We start from the raw sequence: 16,367 nt of genomic DNA, 5'->3' as shown, positions 1-16,367 counted from the left end.
AACTTCTAGCCAAAGGGTATGTAAAAGGTGTGAATATCAAAAGTGATTCGATGGAACCTTGTTTATCATGTGCCGAAGGCAAACAACATCGCCTTAGCTTCCCATCAGAAGGAACCAGAGCGTCTAAGGTTTTAGATATTATACACTCAGATGTGTGTGGTCCTTTTGAAGTAAAGTCCATTAGAGGAAGTATCTACTTTGTTACTTTTGTAGACGATTACACACGTAAAGTAAAGGTGTATTTTATGAAAACAAAAGATGAAGTTGTCGATCGTTTTATAGAATTTAAAGCCGAGGTGGAAAATCAGACAGGAGTGTCCATTAAGATTTTAAGAACCGACAACGGAAAGGAATATTTGAATTCAAAAATGGCGTCTGTGTTAAAGAAAAGTGGGATAGTTCACCAGACTTCGGTGCCCTATACTCCAGAGCAAAACGGACTTGCCGAGAGGATGAACCGCAATTTGATGGAAAAAGCTCGAGCGATGATGTCCGATGCTAACTTGCCGAAATTTTTCTGGGCGGAAGCTGTAAATTGTGCCAGCTACATAATAAACCGATCGCCACACAAAATGCTAAGAAAAACCCCGGAGGAAATGTGGTATGGGTTCAAACCTGACGTAAGTCATTTTAGGATTTTTGGTTGCACGGTGATGTGCCATATACCTAAGCAAAAACGTCGAAAACTTGACGCTAAATCAGAAAAATGTATATTTGTGGGATATTCAACTACGTCAAAAGGTTATCGTGTATACAGTTGGAAACGCAAAGAAGTTTTTGTATGCCGCGACGTAACATTCCATGAACATGATTTTCATTATTCCAATTCATTAAATGAAAGTAATGAGAAAGAAAAAATTCCACCATATCTGATTGAAGTGGGGGCAGAAAGCGTTGATGTCCCAGACAACCAGAGTGATTTTGGATCATGTACATCAATGCCAGGAGATGTACATGAAGTGGGGGATTCGAGAGAAATTCCAAGTGAGATTGAAAATGTTTTTTCCAATGATGATATTTCAGCCGGTCCGCGGAGAAGTGAAAGAATTGCAAACCGAAAAGCTCTAGCCGCGGAGCAGCAACATATTTACGATGAGCCTGTGAATATTGAAGATGCAATGAAAAGTTCTGAAAAGGATAAATGGATAGAGGCCATGAAGAGCGAGTTAAAGTCTCTTGAAGAAAACGATACTTGGAGTTTTGTAGAAAAGCCATATGGAGTAAATGTGATAAAGACCAAGTGGGTATTCAAAAAGAAGAAGGAACCTGGCAACAACACACGATTTAAGGCTAGATTGGTAGCCAAGGGTTTTACACAAAAGAAAGGCATAGATTACGACGAAACGTATTCGCCAGTGGTAAGATACACGTCAATCCGTTTCTTAATGGCCTTGGCTGCAAAATATGATCTTGTGATACAACAAATGGATGCAGTGACAGCTTTTCTACAGGGGAGCCTAGAAGAAAATATTTATATTGAAACTCCCGAAGGTGTTCAAGCGAAATCTGATGGTCAGGTTTTGAAACTCAATAAAGCCTTGTATGGCCTAAAACAATCGAGTTTAGTATGGAACACAAAATTGGACAAGGCATTACAAAAATTTGGATTGGTAAGATCTAAAGTTGACCCTTGTATTTATATTCACAGAAAAGGAGCAACGATGACAATATTGGCCATCTACGTTGATGATATTTTGCTTTTTAGTAATGAGATAGCCTACTTAGAGGATTTAAAATCTCAACTCTTGACAGAATTCAAGATAAAGTTTTTGGGAGAAGCAAAGCATTGTTTGGGCATTCGAATAACAAGAAAAGATGGTAATATTTATTTAGACCAGGAGGAATACATAGATGAGATGTTAAAGAAGTTTAATATGGAAAATTGTAATCCTGCCTCAACACCTATAGATGTAAATACGAAACTCTCAAAAGAAATGTCTCCTAAAACAGACGTCGAATTAAGGGAAATGTCTGGTATACCCTATCAACAAGCAATAGGCAGTTTACTCTATGCATCAAACTGTACGAGACCTGATATATGTCAAGCTGTAAATAAACTCAGCACTTTCAACAATTGTCCAGGCAAAGCACACTGGTGCGCAGTCAAGCGAGTTTTAAGATACTTGAAAGGGACAAAGAATGCGAAATTAAAATTTTGTAAAAATGGTAACGAAGATTTGTTTGCATTTTCGGATTCTGATTGGGCAAGCGATTGTGATGAACGACGCTCAGTTACGGGATACGTTAGTATCTTTCAAGGCGGATCAATATCTTGGGCATCTAAACATCAACCCACAATAGCTTTGTCAACCACTGAAGCCGAATATATGGCTCTTTCTGCTACAGTGCAAGAAATTTTATGGTTAAGAAATTTGGAAAAAGAGCTTAATCCGAAGTTCAACGAAAAAGCTACCGTAATCTACTGTGACAATCAAAGTGCAATTCATCTCGCATCGACCAGTAAATATTTGGCAAGATCCAAGCACATTGATGTTCGCCATCACTTTATACGTGAGAAAAGAGAGTCGAACATTGTTCAATTTGTTGGTATGAAAACCCAGGATATGGTAGCTGACAATTTAACGAAGGCTGTTCCTTCCAATAAACACCAATTTTGTTCGATTCAAATGGGATTAGATTTTTTGTAAGTTTTGTTCGAGTGGGGGTGTTGAAAATAACTCTGCTGTAAATATACTTGTGCGAACAAAACATGTATGCTTTGAGAATTAAATTTGTTTTTATATGTCAATAAATTATTTCATTATTACTTCTTTTCAAATCGTTCAACTATAAAAACGTGTTTTATTTATCTCTGCTAAAAATTACTTGAACAGTATAGATTTCTTTTCAAAGATATAGACGGCGAAAAACGTCTTTGTCGACCAATGAATTCCAATTAGTGACGACAGACGATAATTGACGTAGAGGGTGATTTCACGAATAAGGATGAAAATAATAATCAGTAAATTAAATTAACAGTAACTTTTAATATAAAATTTTGTTAACATAAGCAGTGACGCAACTCACGATGATCGGTTTCATTAAAGCCAGACCGAAGTCGACATTCGCTTAAAGATTATCAGCTCAGTTTCTCCAAATTTGAACAGAACATTTGTTGTTTAACCCTGGACAGTCATCCTTCGTCAAAATGACGACACGTAATTTCATTTTCGATTTAAAATGTATTTTGGTCGATGTGGAAATGATAATTTTTAAGTTATACCAATACAAGCATTTTATGAATTTTTATCTTATACTAATTCAAAACAATTTGAATAAGCAAATAAACTCAGTTTTGGTTCTCATTTTTGCTTACGATGCAAATTATAGCGTCTTGAAAGAAGCCGTAGTCAAAATGACGAAGGATGACGTTAGTGTACAAAAAAAAGATGGCTTTCCACGGTTAATATTCCTTTAAAATAAGCCTTAATCATTTAAAAATATCTTCGATTGGTCGTATAAGTAAACAAAATTTATTGTGCCTGTTCTGGTACACACATGTATTGCTTTCGTGAGGTGTTACACTTAAGAAGTGTTCAGAACCACACTTTATACAGACTTGAAAAATGCACACGAACTTTTTTCTGTGTGAGCTAATTGTACAGCTATCGTACAAAAAAATGTTTAGCCCAATTCTGAATATTTCCTAGGGAATATGTTCCCTGGGAATTCATTTTCCCCGGGAATAAAATCCTCCTATTCTAAACAGTAAGGAAGGGGAATAACATGGGAGAAATAATTCAGAGTATTCGAAGTCAGCTGTTTTATTTTAATAAATTTTTAATATTAAAATTTTGAATTGAAATTGTTTTACATTGATGTAAAAGTTGAGTTAAACGCGAAAAACGTCAAAAATATTTAGTGCCATGTTTATGGTAGTAGCTGAGGAGAGGCGTATCAACGTAACAAGTCTAAAGGATAGAAAGAGAAAGCTACGCGATGCCATTAACCCACTTGAGTTGCCTGAAACGTTGTAACTACATACTTGTATATGAAGAGGTTGTTACTTAGTTTATGGGATTTATAGGGTTAAAGTGGCAGCCCGATTTGATTCGGACTCACTTAGACCATTCAGTCCATTGTGATACAATCCATTGTGATACAATCTTTTGGATTATCTCCACTAGTAAGATTAGGTGCTACGCTTCTTTGTCGAAGGTGGCTACCAAAAAGGAAAAGATCGAGACATATCTGTGGCCCAGAGTAGCTTGAACAAAGTTCATAAAGAAGTCATAAATATATTTAAAGAACATCTATGCCCGAATTGGATATATTTCATCAAAAACTAAGAAGAAAACTAGTAAATTTCTTTAGCTTTTTACGCCATGCGGGACACATGTTCGCATTATTGTTCCTTTAAGAAACAAGCACCTACATTACAACAGGAAGGGATATTATAGTTTAAATGTAAAACCTTTATTTTCTATATAAAAGAATTTTTAAAATATGTACAATTCTGTGACCATGAGATGAGCATTCGGTAGTTGGATGCATCCCATCATCAATTTTAATTTAAGGTTTTTGACCGGAAATTACAGAGAAATGATGCATTTTGGTTACAACTCCCTTGATTTTTTGGGGGAATTATTCCCAAAAAATGTCATCGTTTTTCCCTTTTTATTGTCATTTGTAATACCAATTTTTCCACAAGGGAAAAATTTCCCATTTTCGAAGTTGGTTTAGAATAAGGGAAAAGGGAATAAAGAAAAATTCCCCAGGGAGATTTTGTTTAGGATAGGGAACAGGGAAAAAATTCCCAGGGAGTTGTTATTGAGAATTGGGCTAAGTATTATTTGGGCATAAAAAGACATTTGATTAAAAAATGAAATGACTTTGATTTGATTATTTGGGCATAAAATAATATTTGATTAAAAATTGAAATGACTTGATTTGAAAATTGTAATTAATTATTTAATTGAATCAATTAAAAATTTAGTTTGATTGCAAAACTCTATTAATTTTTTCAATTACTTTCTTATCTGACTTTATGCTTTAGTTTGATTAATGCACATGTTCCCAAATCCACTTCCAGGTGAATGTGAATCAATTCCACGATTTTCGTGTCCTACAATCCACTTTCACCGGAATTTTCGTGAAATCAATTCACTTGCAAGTCTTGGTGAAAGTTGAATTATGTCCAAGATGGGTGTATTTCCGGTTACAAAAGTACTCGCGAAAAAATTTGAAATGTTTTATATTTAATACATGAGTTTTATTAAAACTGCGTCATTTTTAATTAAAAAAATAATAAATTATAATAAGTCCACCTGATTCCACTTATTTTGATTTCCGCCTTAGTGAAGTTTTGGGTGATTTGTGCAACCCAGCTGGTTACAGAAAAGTTCAAAAAAGAACATGGAATTAAGAACACCAAATTTTCACGTTCGTGGATTTGACGTGAATAGTGGAAGTCGAATTGAAGTGGATATCGGAACATGGGTGTAAATTGATTGGAAATAAAATTTTATTTAAAAATTTAAAAAATGTCCATTACTTTTTTAACTGGCTTAGTCTTCCGAGTTTGATTAAAAACTTTCAATTTTCAATCATTGACTTAATTCACTTAATGCTTCTATCTTGATTAAAAAGTCAATTATATAAATTAATTTATTAATTGAAACTTTTTCAACTTCAATCAACTTTTAAGTTCAAAATTTGTAAATAATCTTTAAGTTCAAAATTTGTAATATTCAACATTAACTATTAAAATTTTTGGTAATCTAATTTGAGTCCATTTTTTTTTGATGTTAGCTAAAATTGGCTATAACAAGCCAGAAAGTAAAAATCTAAAAAAGTAAAAAATTACAAAAATGGAAAATTGAATTTTTTTATTCAGATTTCCCCAAAAACCACCCAATGAAATAATTTTCACATTTCAATTTATTTAACATACACTGCTGGATGATATATAGTTTTAAACGTTTATTTCTATATTTCTTATATAGTTTTTCTTTATTCATTTTGTTTTGTTTAAGTACACATTATCAATTATTGTTGTTTTTTTGTGTATGTTGTTGTTGTTCGAATATTCTTCAACGTATAAAAAATTACAAATTACAAAAAAAAGTTGCACATGAAAAAATACTCTTAATGATTTCTCCATTTCAAAAAATATTTTCGGATTTTGTTTTTTTTTTCGTCTTCCTTTCTCATTCATTTTCATCAATTTCAATCAATCAAATCTCATGATGATGATGATGACGATGACAGTAAATGTCAGGTGCAATTTTGCATATATTTCATCATTACGGCCAAACTATATACTATGTATACAATAATAATAATAATATATTTAGTATGTATGTATGTACTAACAAATGTTTAGTTTCTTTTTTTTTGTTTAATTATCATTACATTAAAGTTAGGCAAAAAATAAGGAATAAAATACGAAAACAAAATTGAGGAAGGGAAAAAAGCAAGGCTTTTCGTAAAACAAAAAATGGTTTTGGGAAAGCTGAGAGTAACAATGGGAAACTGGGGGGGAAAAACATAAAATCAAATAACTTAAGGGATGGGACTTTTTTTCGCAAACAAATAGGAAAGACCAATGAAGCGGGGAGGACAATTATAAAGTAATGTTTAACACCCTGTATTATCAATTTATTTTGTTTTGTTCAATATTTATTTTTTTATTTTCTCTTTTCTTTTTTTTAATTTTAAATAGTAGGTTAGTGTTATTGCTTAAGGCGACTTGTCGCATTAAACAACAACAGTTTAAAAGTTACATAGAATATATCTATATATATATGACGACGGCTGCACAGCAGTTTTGTGAAAGGACCTTTTGTTATTTCTTTTAAAGTTTATACTCTTCATAGGCTTTCAATTGGGAAAGTTTAGAGAAAGAGTGAGAGCGAAAGAGATTTTGTTTTGTTTAGTTTAACGAACACCAAGATAGCTTAAAATTATTGGTATAGATTTGTTTTATGTGTTTTTTTTGCTTTCAATTTTTATAGCATTGTTTTTTGTAAGTTTGCTGCAATTTGAATTTCTAAGAAATTCTCTATGAAAGGAAACAGTAACTTCTATGTTCTTAAGCTTTTTCGCTTTGCTATATATTTCTTTGCTATAGAATATCATGTGACCTAGTGTTATAGGAGCTAGAGCAGTGGGAAAATGTAATGTTTAGATGATAATCATCGTAGGGTGGGGGGAGGAGCTCGATGGATTCGTTAGTGTTAACCTATGGTCAAACACTGTTTAGAAGTACAAAGTAAAGAAAAACCGAAGTATTAAAGCCAATTAAATGTAAATAAGAAAAACTAAAATATCCAGGCATTGAGATTAAATTAGTTCAACTTTACCATTATTAACAAAAAAAAACCAAATAAACGCATCTACTCAATCGAGCTCTAAATGTAGGGATAATGGATGTGTTGTGGGGAGTGTGAAAATGATCATGGAAGTGAGAGTGAAACAATGAAGGGACGTATGTGTTGATTATGATTGGATGGGTTGATTAGTGTATAGTGTTGAAGATGTTGGGATTGGGTTGGTGCCTGTATCTGTATGGATGTGTTCTGTGTGCCTGATAATCTAGGATCAATTGTAATGGCTGCGCTGCCATTGTTGGCTCTATTTCAACCGGTATGTATGCGCACATGATTAGTAAGAGTACTTTTTTGTCTAAATTGCTTAGGACAATAGGAACAAACATATGGCTTTTCACCGGTGTGGATTTTCATGTGATTATTTAATGTGGAGACTTGTCGAAAATGACTTTCGCATATTTTGCATTTATATGGCTTCTCGCCGGTATGGGTCTTCAGATGATTGGCGAGTGTACTTTGCTGGGAGAATGCCCTACGACAGACACTACACATGAATGGACGATCTGGACAACTATTACGTATACAATGGGCTACAACTCCAGTGGTTGTTGGGGCGCCACCAGCATTATTGGACGAGGAGAATTGTTCCTTGTTACTTAGAGTGCTGACGGTTGTGTTGCTATCGAGAAAATGTAGCAAAGGATGATGTTCTACTTGGGGCTGTATTTGTAAATGTCCTGAAGCTGTTGGGGTAACCATGATGGTAGCAGCTGCTAAAGGGATGTTATTATTACCATGGCTTTGATGATTACCGCCGCCTCCTCCTCCTATAGTTGTTGTTGTGGTTGTTCAAGTTGAAGGTTAGCGTGTAAAAATTTAAAATAAAGTTTCTTTGTTAAGCGTAATTATGAAAAATCAAAAATGTTTACGTTTAAGTGGTATATGCATATATATTTTTCTTAAAAATTTTAATTTTTTTTATGGATATCAGTTGAACGGCGTCATAACAAGCGCCTCACCTGTGCCTGTTGCTGCAGTGTTGTGCGACGTTATGGTTGCCACTTGATTGGCATGCGTCTTCATATGATTGTTGAGAGTGCTCTGCTGCCGGAAAGTCATACAACAATATTGGCATGCATACGGCTTATCACCGGAATGGATCTTTTTGTGATTTGCCAGTGTTGCCAATTGGCTGAATGCCTTGTCGCATCCATCACATTTATATGGTTTCGGATCAATGTGGGTACGTTCATGATTTTGCAGGGTACTTAGTTGAGGGAATCGTCTCTTGCAAATATGACACTGAAATGGTTTGACCAGTTCATCCGCCTGTGGTGAATTGTAACTGCCTGTATAAAGACTCTTGGTTATATTTTGTCTTTGTTGTTGTGTATATATTATTGTACTTTGCCCTTGTTGCTGTTGTTGTTGTTGATTTTGTTGCTGCTGTTGCTGATGAATTAATTGTGCTGCCGCTGCATGGGCTGCTGCCTTTGACTGTCCTTTACGTGAAGTACCCTGCGTTGTTTGTGGTGGCTGATAGTTAAGCAATGTTGCTGACCCATTATTTTGTTCTGCAAGTGAGGCGAAAACTGCAATACATACAACAAAATACATTGAAAATTGGAAATCCTACTTATTTCTTGGGTGAATACGAAATGTCTTCGTATCTCGTTAGAATTTTGGAGATTAAAATACAATTGAATTGTTTTATATTGTTTTGGTGAATATTGGCGAAAGATAGGTTGATTAGTGTGAAAATTAAATAATATTTCGAAATCTGCAATATCGTCAAAATAAAAGCCATTTGAATTATACTATTTGGAAGAGTATTTTGAGAACGCCCTTAAATATTTTGGAAAATATTTGGATAGCACCAGCTTCAATAGGAATCATCACTTCCAGTCTCTTTGAAAAATATTTGAATAGCACCAGCTTCAATTGGAATCAGTCGTTATAGCTATTGAAAGCTTTACTCCATCTACAAGACATTATCTAATACTCTTCTCTATATCTGCGGATTGGATATCGTGATATGGTATATATACTATCAATAGTAAGAAAGTGTGTTACATTTTTTGACGGTAAATATCAAGAATGCACTATAGTATTCAGGCCATTTTCGAAAATAACACTGATCGTGGTCACATACAATTTCTTCGGTATTATCCAAAAACCGTGTATGTAAGATTTGATGGCAGTAACTAGTATTATACTATATATTACACCTGTATGCCTATTAGCATCGTTGTAGCAGATTGCTAACAGATAACATCTAAAGACAGTACATTGGATTATTGTTCTAAATGAATATTACTCTAAATCAGCAACATCATATTCATTGTAGCCGGAAGGACCCTATTCCGTGTGCTACCATATATATCCCACATTATTTAGTGCTTCAGGCAGTTGCAAAATAACTTGTTGTAAAAATTGTTCCTCGTAGACTGGCATCTAAAAATGCTACATTAGACTCCCAAAATTCTCCGAAGCAAACAAACATCTTAGTCAAATAAACATCTTAGTCTAGACACAAAAAAACTTTTCTCTGATTGTACACTACTACAGTAGGAAAATATTCCTCTTCTTCGATTAGAAGTAATCCGAACATTCTATCCACTTAACCTTTGAGTTGTTTCTCTATAGCTGTGCATTTCGAGTAGCATCTTCGTATCGGATTCCCAGTATTTTTGTGACGATCACTATTAAAATAACAGAGAATTCCTTTTCCTCGATTAGATCTCCATCCGAACGTTCCATCCAGTTATCCGGTGAGTTGTTTCTCTATAGCTGTTGAAATCGGATAGCATCTTGTATCGGATAGTAATTATTTTATGATATATTAACCCCTGAGCTTGAAAAAGCAGCCATCAGTTTTAATTTAATTTGGTCGGATTTCGTTATTTTATTACTCAATTCACTAATACACGGATATGAAATTGTCACTACGAAATCCATCCAAAAATCATATCCCCAAATTATATTTTGGCGGATTGAAAGTGCAACTAAGAATTCAAAATATCTTTACTCAATACTAAGCACTTCTATATCTAGTACCCTTTGATTGTTGGCAGTTATTACGTTACAAATAAATACTCGACAAACACTTCGATATAAGTTTTCCAGAATTTTATCTTAAAATATTTCCCTAAGTGAACATAAAATATCAGGCTGTCACTATACCTAACCTAACATATATCCTTATTATTTAAATGAAATTACTGTAAAATTTTTTTATGTTGTTAAATAAATAAAAAAAAAATAAATAAATAATTGACCAACTTTTTCTTATTATCTATTACTCTAAACTTTTATGGAAAGTACGATTACTGGAGTTGCTGTAATTGTTTTTCAATTCGTAAATATTTTGGATTAATTCTGCGTCCGTCGCCCTCACGTTTTTCTGGAGGTAAAACCCGGTCTACGAATGACACTCAAAGGTACAATTACAACACTTTGTATCTCAAGACAAATTTATCATATAGGTCAAAAACGCTCGTTAAATAAACACTGAACTGGTAAACTAATCAATGTGCGATACTTCATCATAGTATAGCTACATATACTTAAACCACTAGAATTAGTTAGTTTTGTTCATCTCCTTCTAGTCCCCTGGCTCCTTCACTTTGAACATTTTACAACTTTCGATGGCTCTTTCCAAATAGAGAAGCCCTAAGGTGAACGGCGTTGCTTAAAGTAGAATCAGCCATCAATATTTCAATATTGCATTTTTGCTCCAGAACAAGACCATTGTCATTGGTCGTCCTCTTTATTAATATTGGCAAATTTCGATTTCAGTAAAAGGTGCAACATTTTCGAAATTGATTTCAAAATATGAAGAAAGCTTCCATAGGTGTGGATGCAGTACAAAATATTAGGAATTAACAATAAATTTGGAATGATACTCTCATTTGGACAAAAATACAATGAGGAGAAAGTAGTATAACTCCAAGGCAACATATTGTTCCGAATCGAAATCGCCTTTAGTTTGCCTGTCAATAGTATATTGAATATGCCTTTTTGTAAAATGAAACGTGTTTTAGCCAACAGTCATATCACAACTTTTGTTCCCTCAGTTTCTTAACAATCATTGGGAGCCATCTTGGTGCATTTGTTGTTGGAAAGAATTAGCTTGTAAGGGACATACAAGGACAAATACTTTACAACAGAAAACTTTTCATTTTTGTGCAATTGCAATCAGGCGAAATTAATTGATACGATCGACAAATTAGATTTATTGCCAGGGAAATAGAGATGATTATTAGATATGTTTAGTTTGGCTTAACAGTTGTTTTTGTAATTTTGTTACAAGTTTCATATGCATTATCAGTATCTCAATGACATAATGGAAGCTTTTAGCTTCTAAAATTCTTAAAATATTTACTTATATAGAATGTTGCATTCCAAAAAAAATCTAATAATTTCCCAAACTCGCACACACATTACACACTATTGAATTGCAAAACTTTCACCAACAACACTTAATATCTACTTACCCTTATGCGTTTTAATGTGATTGATTAAGGTCGATTGTTGGCGAAAATCCTTTGAGCATATATTGCATTTAAATGGTTTCTCTCCAGTATGAATCTTAACATGATTTGTTAGCGTAGAAATTTGACGAAAAGCTTTCTCACAGTGTTTGCATCGATATGGTCTTTCGTCGGTGTGGATTTTCATATGATTACGAAGTGTTGTCAATTGCCGGAACTTGTTTTTACAAATGTGGCATTGTTTCTTTTTGCGTGGATCATCGACGGGTGGTTCGGGTATCTCTTCAGGCATCTCAACCTTAGTTACGGTCATCGGCGTTATGGGGGCCGGATGATTGATATTCGTTGTATTGGCTGCCGTAGTGGAAATGTCCAATAAATGGACTAAAGGGTGTTGCGGATGCAACATGGCCTGGTGTGTAGGATGCTGTATGGCTTGTACCGCCGTTAGCTGGTGTAAAGTGAATGGTGCCTGCTGCAGTCCGGCTGCAGAAATCGTCTGGTGTTGATTCGTTGAGGTTGTGACCCCATGGGAAGTTGTAATTTGTGCCGGTGCATAATGCTGATAGTTGATCATAGCGGCCGTACTTACTGCTGTTGCATGATTAAGGTGCATCTTGCATGAGGTATATTTTCAATTAGTTGTCACTTAATCGAGGCAAGATAGCCACAGCTCGTCCCGGAATTTATTTATGACTGCGATACTGTAAATGCCATAATGTTAAATTTTATTATTCCATAAATTATAATTTTTTTTAAATTTCTACATTGTACTTACACCCCTTTTCACTTTTTTTCTCTAAACACCGTGTCTGTTTCAGTTATTATTGCCACTGTGATGTGGCAACGTGTGTGCTTGTTTTTCCTCTTTCCAATAGAGTTGTCTGTAAAATTTCACGTTTTTTCGAAGGCTTACATCTCACACACCGTTTGGACTAATATTTATACCTCCGTCATGGGAAATCGTTAGAAAAAGTGACCGTCTACTTATATGCAATGTGTCTAAGAATGTTTCCAATACTTTTCTCTAAATTATTTTCATTTTTTCAAGGATTTTTGGTTGGTTAAAAAACTTTTTCAGGAAAAGAAAACAAACAGCTGGGTTGGTCAATTTGACAACTTTCAAAACAAAATGCTCAGAGTTGACTTGTATCAAAAAAGCGTGGTTACGCAGTGCTGTATTTAGCGGTAGGCACGATTGCATAGTTGTATTTGAGTGATGCCATATTTTCTTTTTTAAGAACTCGAATACACCCAGCAAAAAATGTCGGTACTATGTAATAAGACCGGTATATAATTATTCGTAACAAATGTCTGTGTCTGAAGTGAACATTAAAATGGGTTGAAGCCATCGCCAACTGTAATGGGGGAAACGTATAAAATGTTCATGAAAATACTTTCATGAACATTTTATGTTTCCCTATTCACAAGAGCCATTTTATCCATGCCAGCATTTCAAAGTTCCATTTCATCCTCATCGCTACCACAGACTCGTGACACTGCAAATATCGCCAACTGTGATGGGGGAAGCGTATGAAAAAGTATGAAATGTACATGAAAGTATTTTGCCATCACTATTGTTACAAGAGCCATATTATATTTTGTGAAACACCAAGCGCAACTAGCTTCTTATAATTTATTTAAATAAAATCGATAATGAAGTGTTGAAAACACAGTTATTTCGCTCAAAAGGTGAGTATTAAGTTCGAGTTTAACCGCTAAAATCGCTAAAGTGAAAACTAAATCATTAAGAAAAAGGCATAAAATTATACGTATTTCCCTGCCAACATTTTTTGAATTTAGGGGCGCTTCTGAGAATCCCCACTACGTCGAAAACAGTCGTATATACATTTATAAATTCTAATAAATATAACATTTATACGACTATCACATTTAACATATTTTTATGCATTAATAAACGATTGATTTTGAGTTACAAGCAAGGCATATTAATTAAAGGTAAAGTCACGAGCAAGCGTGTGTACACCCCATGATATTTAGAATGTCAAAATAAAATGACAGTTCACTTAAGTTGACAATTTGTGTATGTGTAGTGTTGTTGTATTGTAACACAATGTAAATAAAAGCAATACTTATGTACACAAAGAATGTAAACAAACCTACTAAACGCAAACAAAGTCTTTGACAAGATGAATATCGATATAAGTCACCTGATTGCATGACTTTACCTCTTTAATATGCCTTGGAGTTACAAGTTGCAAGTTACATGTTGTAGCGTCTATCAGCCAGTGCTTTTATTCCCAATGGACATTTATACCCTGCCAGCATTTCAAAGTTCCATTTCATCCTCATCGCTACCACAGACTCGTAAATGTCACCACAACCATCGCGAACTGTGATGGGGGAAGCATATCAAAAAGTACAAAATGTACATGAAAGTATTTTGCCATCACTACTGTTAGAAGAGCCATTTTATTTTTTGTGAAACGCCCAGCGCAACCAGCTTGTTATATTTTATTTAAATAAAAACGAAAATAAAGTTCTGAAACATAGATATTACGCTTAAAATTGTGAAACGTATATGGTGAACAATTTTCGACTTTCCAAATAGAATAAAGTGATCGTTTTTCAAATATTTTTCCAGGCACGCTGTCTCCATCGAAAATAAACAAACTGGCTGATAGACTCTGCAATATGTAACTTGCTACTTAAAACTCAACATCATTCTTTTATTAATGCAAAAAAATTATGTTAAATGTGATGAGATAAACCGAAAATGTTATATTTATAAGAAATTATAAATGTTTAATCAAATCAATAAACATCTACACAATCGTGTTTTACTTGACCACAATGATTCTTCTACAATTACCTTAAAATGCACTTTTTCTGATAGTTTGCAGGGGTTCTTATTGGCGTCTTTCGAAATTGATCTAAATTGGCACCTAATAATTGCACTGATGAGAAACTTTTTCGTAGTAACTTGGCGTGGTACAACTTCTCAATAGTGACGGCGCTTTTCCGACGAGCTTTTGATGTCGTATGCGCTTTACAGACTATCAGTTATTCCGGACGACAGTGCTCGTGTCGAACATATCCCATATATTGTGCACATTATAAGTTAAGTCCGAAGGCATAATCGATACTGCTGCATGTTTATGGGATCGATAACACATTTACCGATTATTTAGTCATCGCCGACAAGTCGTATCGATCCGACACACTGTAAGATTCTTTATAAACACCGACATTCCGTCCGGAATAACTGATAGTCTGTAAAGCGCAGTATATGATTGTTTTCGACGGAGTGGGGATTCTCAGAAGGGCCCCCAAATTCAAAAAATGTTGGCAGGGATGTAACTTGCTACTTCCCTGCCAACATTTTTGGAATTTGACGACACTTCTGAGAATCTCCACCACGTCGAAAACAATCGTATACGATATCAAAAACTCGTCGGAAAAGCGCCGTCACTATTGAGAAGTTGTACCACGCAAAAGTTACTACAAAAAGGTTTCGCATGAGTGCAATTATTAGGTGCCTTTATAGATCAATTTAGAACGACGCCAATAAGGGACCCTCCAAACAATCAGAAAAAGTGCATTTTAAGATAGTTGTAAAAGAATCATTGTGGTCGAGTAAAACACGTTTGTTTAGATATTTATTAATTTGTGTAAACATTTACAAATTCTTAAAAATATAACATTTATACCACTATCACATTACATTTTAAATAATTGTTGGCATTAATGATGATGTTGAGTTACAAGTAGCGAGTTACATGTTGCAGCGTCTATCAACTAGTGTTTTTATTTGATGGAAGCAGCATGTCTGTAAAATATCTGAAAAACAATCACTTTATTCCATTTGGAAAATCAAAAATTGTTGTTGTTGTAACTCAACATCATTATTTTATTAATGCAAAAAAATTATGTTAAATGTGATGTGATAGTCGTATAAATGTTATATTTATAAGAATTTATAAATGTTTAATCAAAATAATAAACATCTAAATAATCGAGTTTTACTTGACCACAATGATTCTTTCACAAATATTTTAAAATGCACTTTTCAGATAGTTGGAAGGGGCTCTTATCGGCATCGGCGTCGTTCTAAATTTATCTAAAAAGGCACCTAATAATTGCACTCATTCAATTATTATCATTTTGATATTTATTATATCATTTTGATATTTTGTAAAACGCCATGAGCTAAATTATTTGAAGAAAAAAAAAAAATCAGCGCTTAATGCTTCGTTCATACATTCCCCGCCAACATTTATGAATTTGGCAGCACTTCTGAGAATGGCGGTCTTGGAGACAAATGCTGGTTGGGAAATTGGAAATGCAAATATATATGAAGATGATTATATTTTTTATCAAAATTATTGTCAAATTGTGGATGTAAAAGCATTGATTGCGTTATGAAATTAATCAATTAAAAAAGTAACCATTAAAATAAGCTTGTACCCATGGTATCCACCTTAAAAATTGCATCGTTCAGCTGAGTACTATGTTTAGTTTTCAAGCTGAAAACCAGCTTGTTTTCACGGTTACTTTTTTTTAATTAATTAATTTAGAAATGTAAAATTATTTGCAATCAATTCCTTGGACTTATACAATCCATTATTTGGCAAGACTTCAA

General features: G+C 34.0%; 2 protein-coding genes across 3 annotated transcripts in view; one reads left to right on the top strand and one right to left on the bottom strand.

Annotated features, from left to right (window-relative positions):
- Window positions 1-14,499, top strand: part of Orp8 (Oxysterol-binding protein-related protein 8) — a 143,266-nt gene extending 128,767 nt beyond the window's left edge. The window contains exon 11 of the mRNA XM_075292358.1: window positions 14,370-14,499. Within this exon, the coding sequence (XP_075148473.1) occupies window positions 14,370-14,393 (24 nt within the window). The 3' untranslated portion in view covers window positions 14,394-14,499. The remainder of the gene's footprint in view (window positions 1-14,369) is intronic.
- LOC142222302 (uncharacterized) lies at window positions 5,908-12,904 on the bottom strand. 2 transcript variants are annotated; one of them, XM_075292349.1, is made up of 5 exons: window positions 12,543-12,904; window positions 11,768-12,468; window positions 8,678-8,863; window positions 8,291-8,620; window positions 5,908-8,098 (listed from the first exon to the last, which is right to left on the bottom strand). In XM_075292349.1, exons 2-5 carry the CDS (start codon window positions 12,378-12,380, stop codon window positions 7,581-7,583), a joined length of 1,647 nt encoding a protein of 548 aa, XP_075148464.1. In that variant the 5' UTR covers window positions 12,381-12,468; window positions 12,543-12,904; the 3' UTR covers window positions 5,908-7,580. The 2 variants fall into 2 exon arrangements, with proteins under 2 accessions (XP_075148464.1, XP_075148463.1); XM_075292348.1 differs by having other exon boundaries at window positions 8,291-8,863.
- Window positions 14,500-16,367: the final 1,868 nt, after the last annotated feature.

The sequence above is a fragment of the Haematobia irritans genome, chromosome 1, assembly GCF_050003625.1.
Source record: "Haematobia irritans isolate KBUSLIRL chromosome 1, ASM5000362v1, whole genome shotgun sequence".
NCBI classification, from domain to species: Eukaryota; Metazoa; Arthropoda; class Insecta; order Diptera; family Muscidae; genus Haematobia; species Haematobia irritans.
The sequence above is the reverse complement of the archived record's forward strand: the minus strand, read 5'-3'. Positions and strand labels throughout refer to the sequence as shown.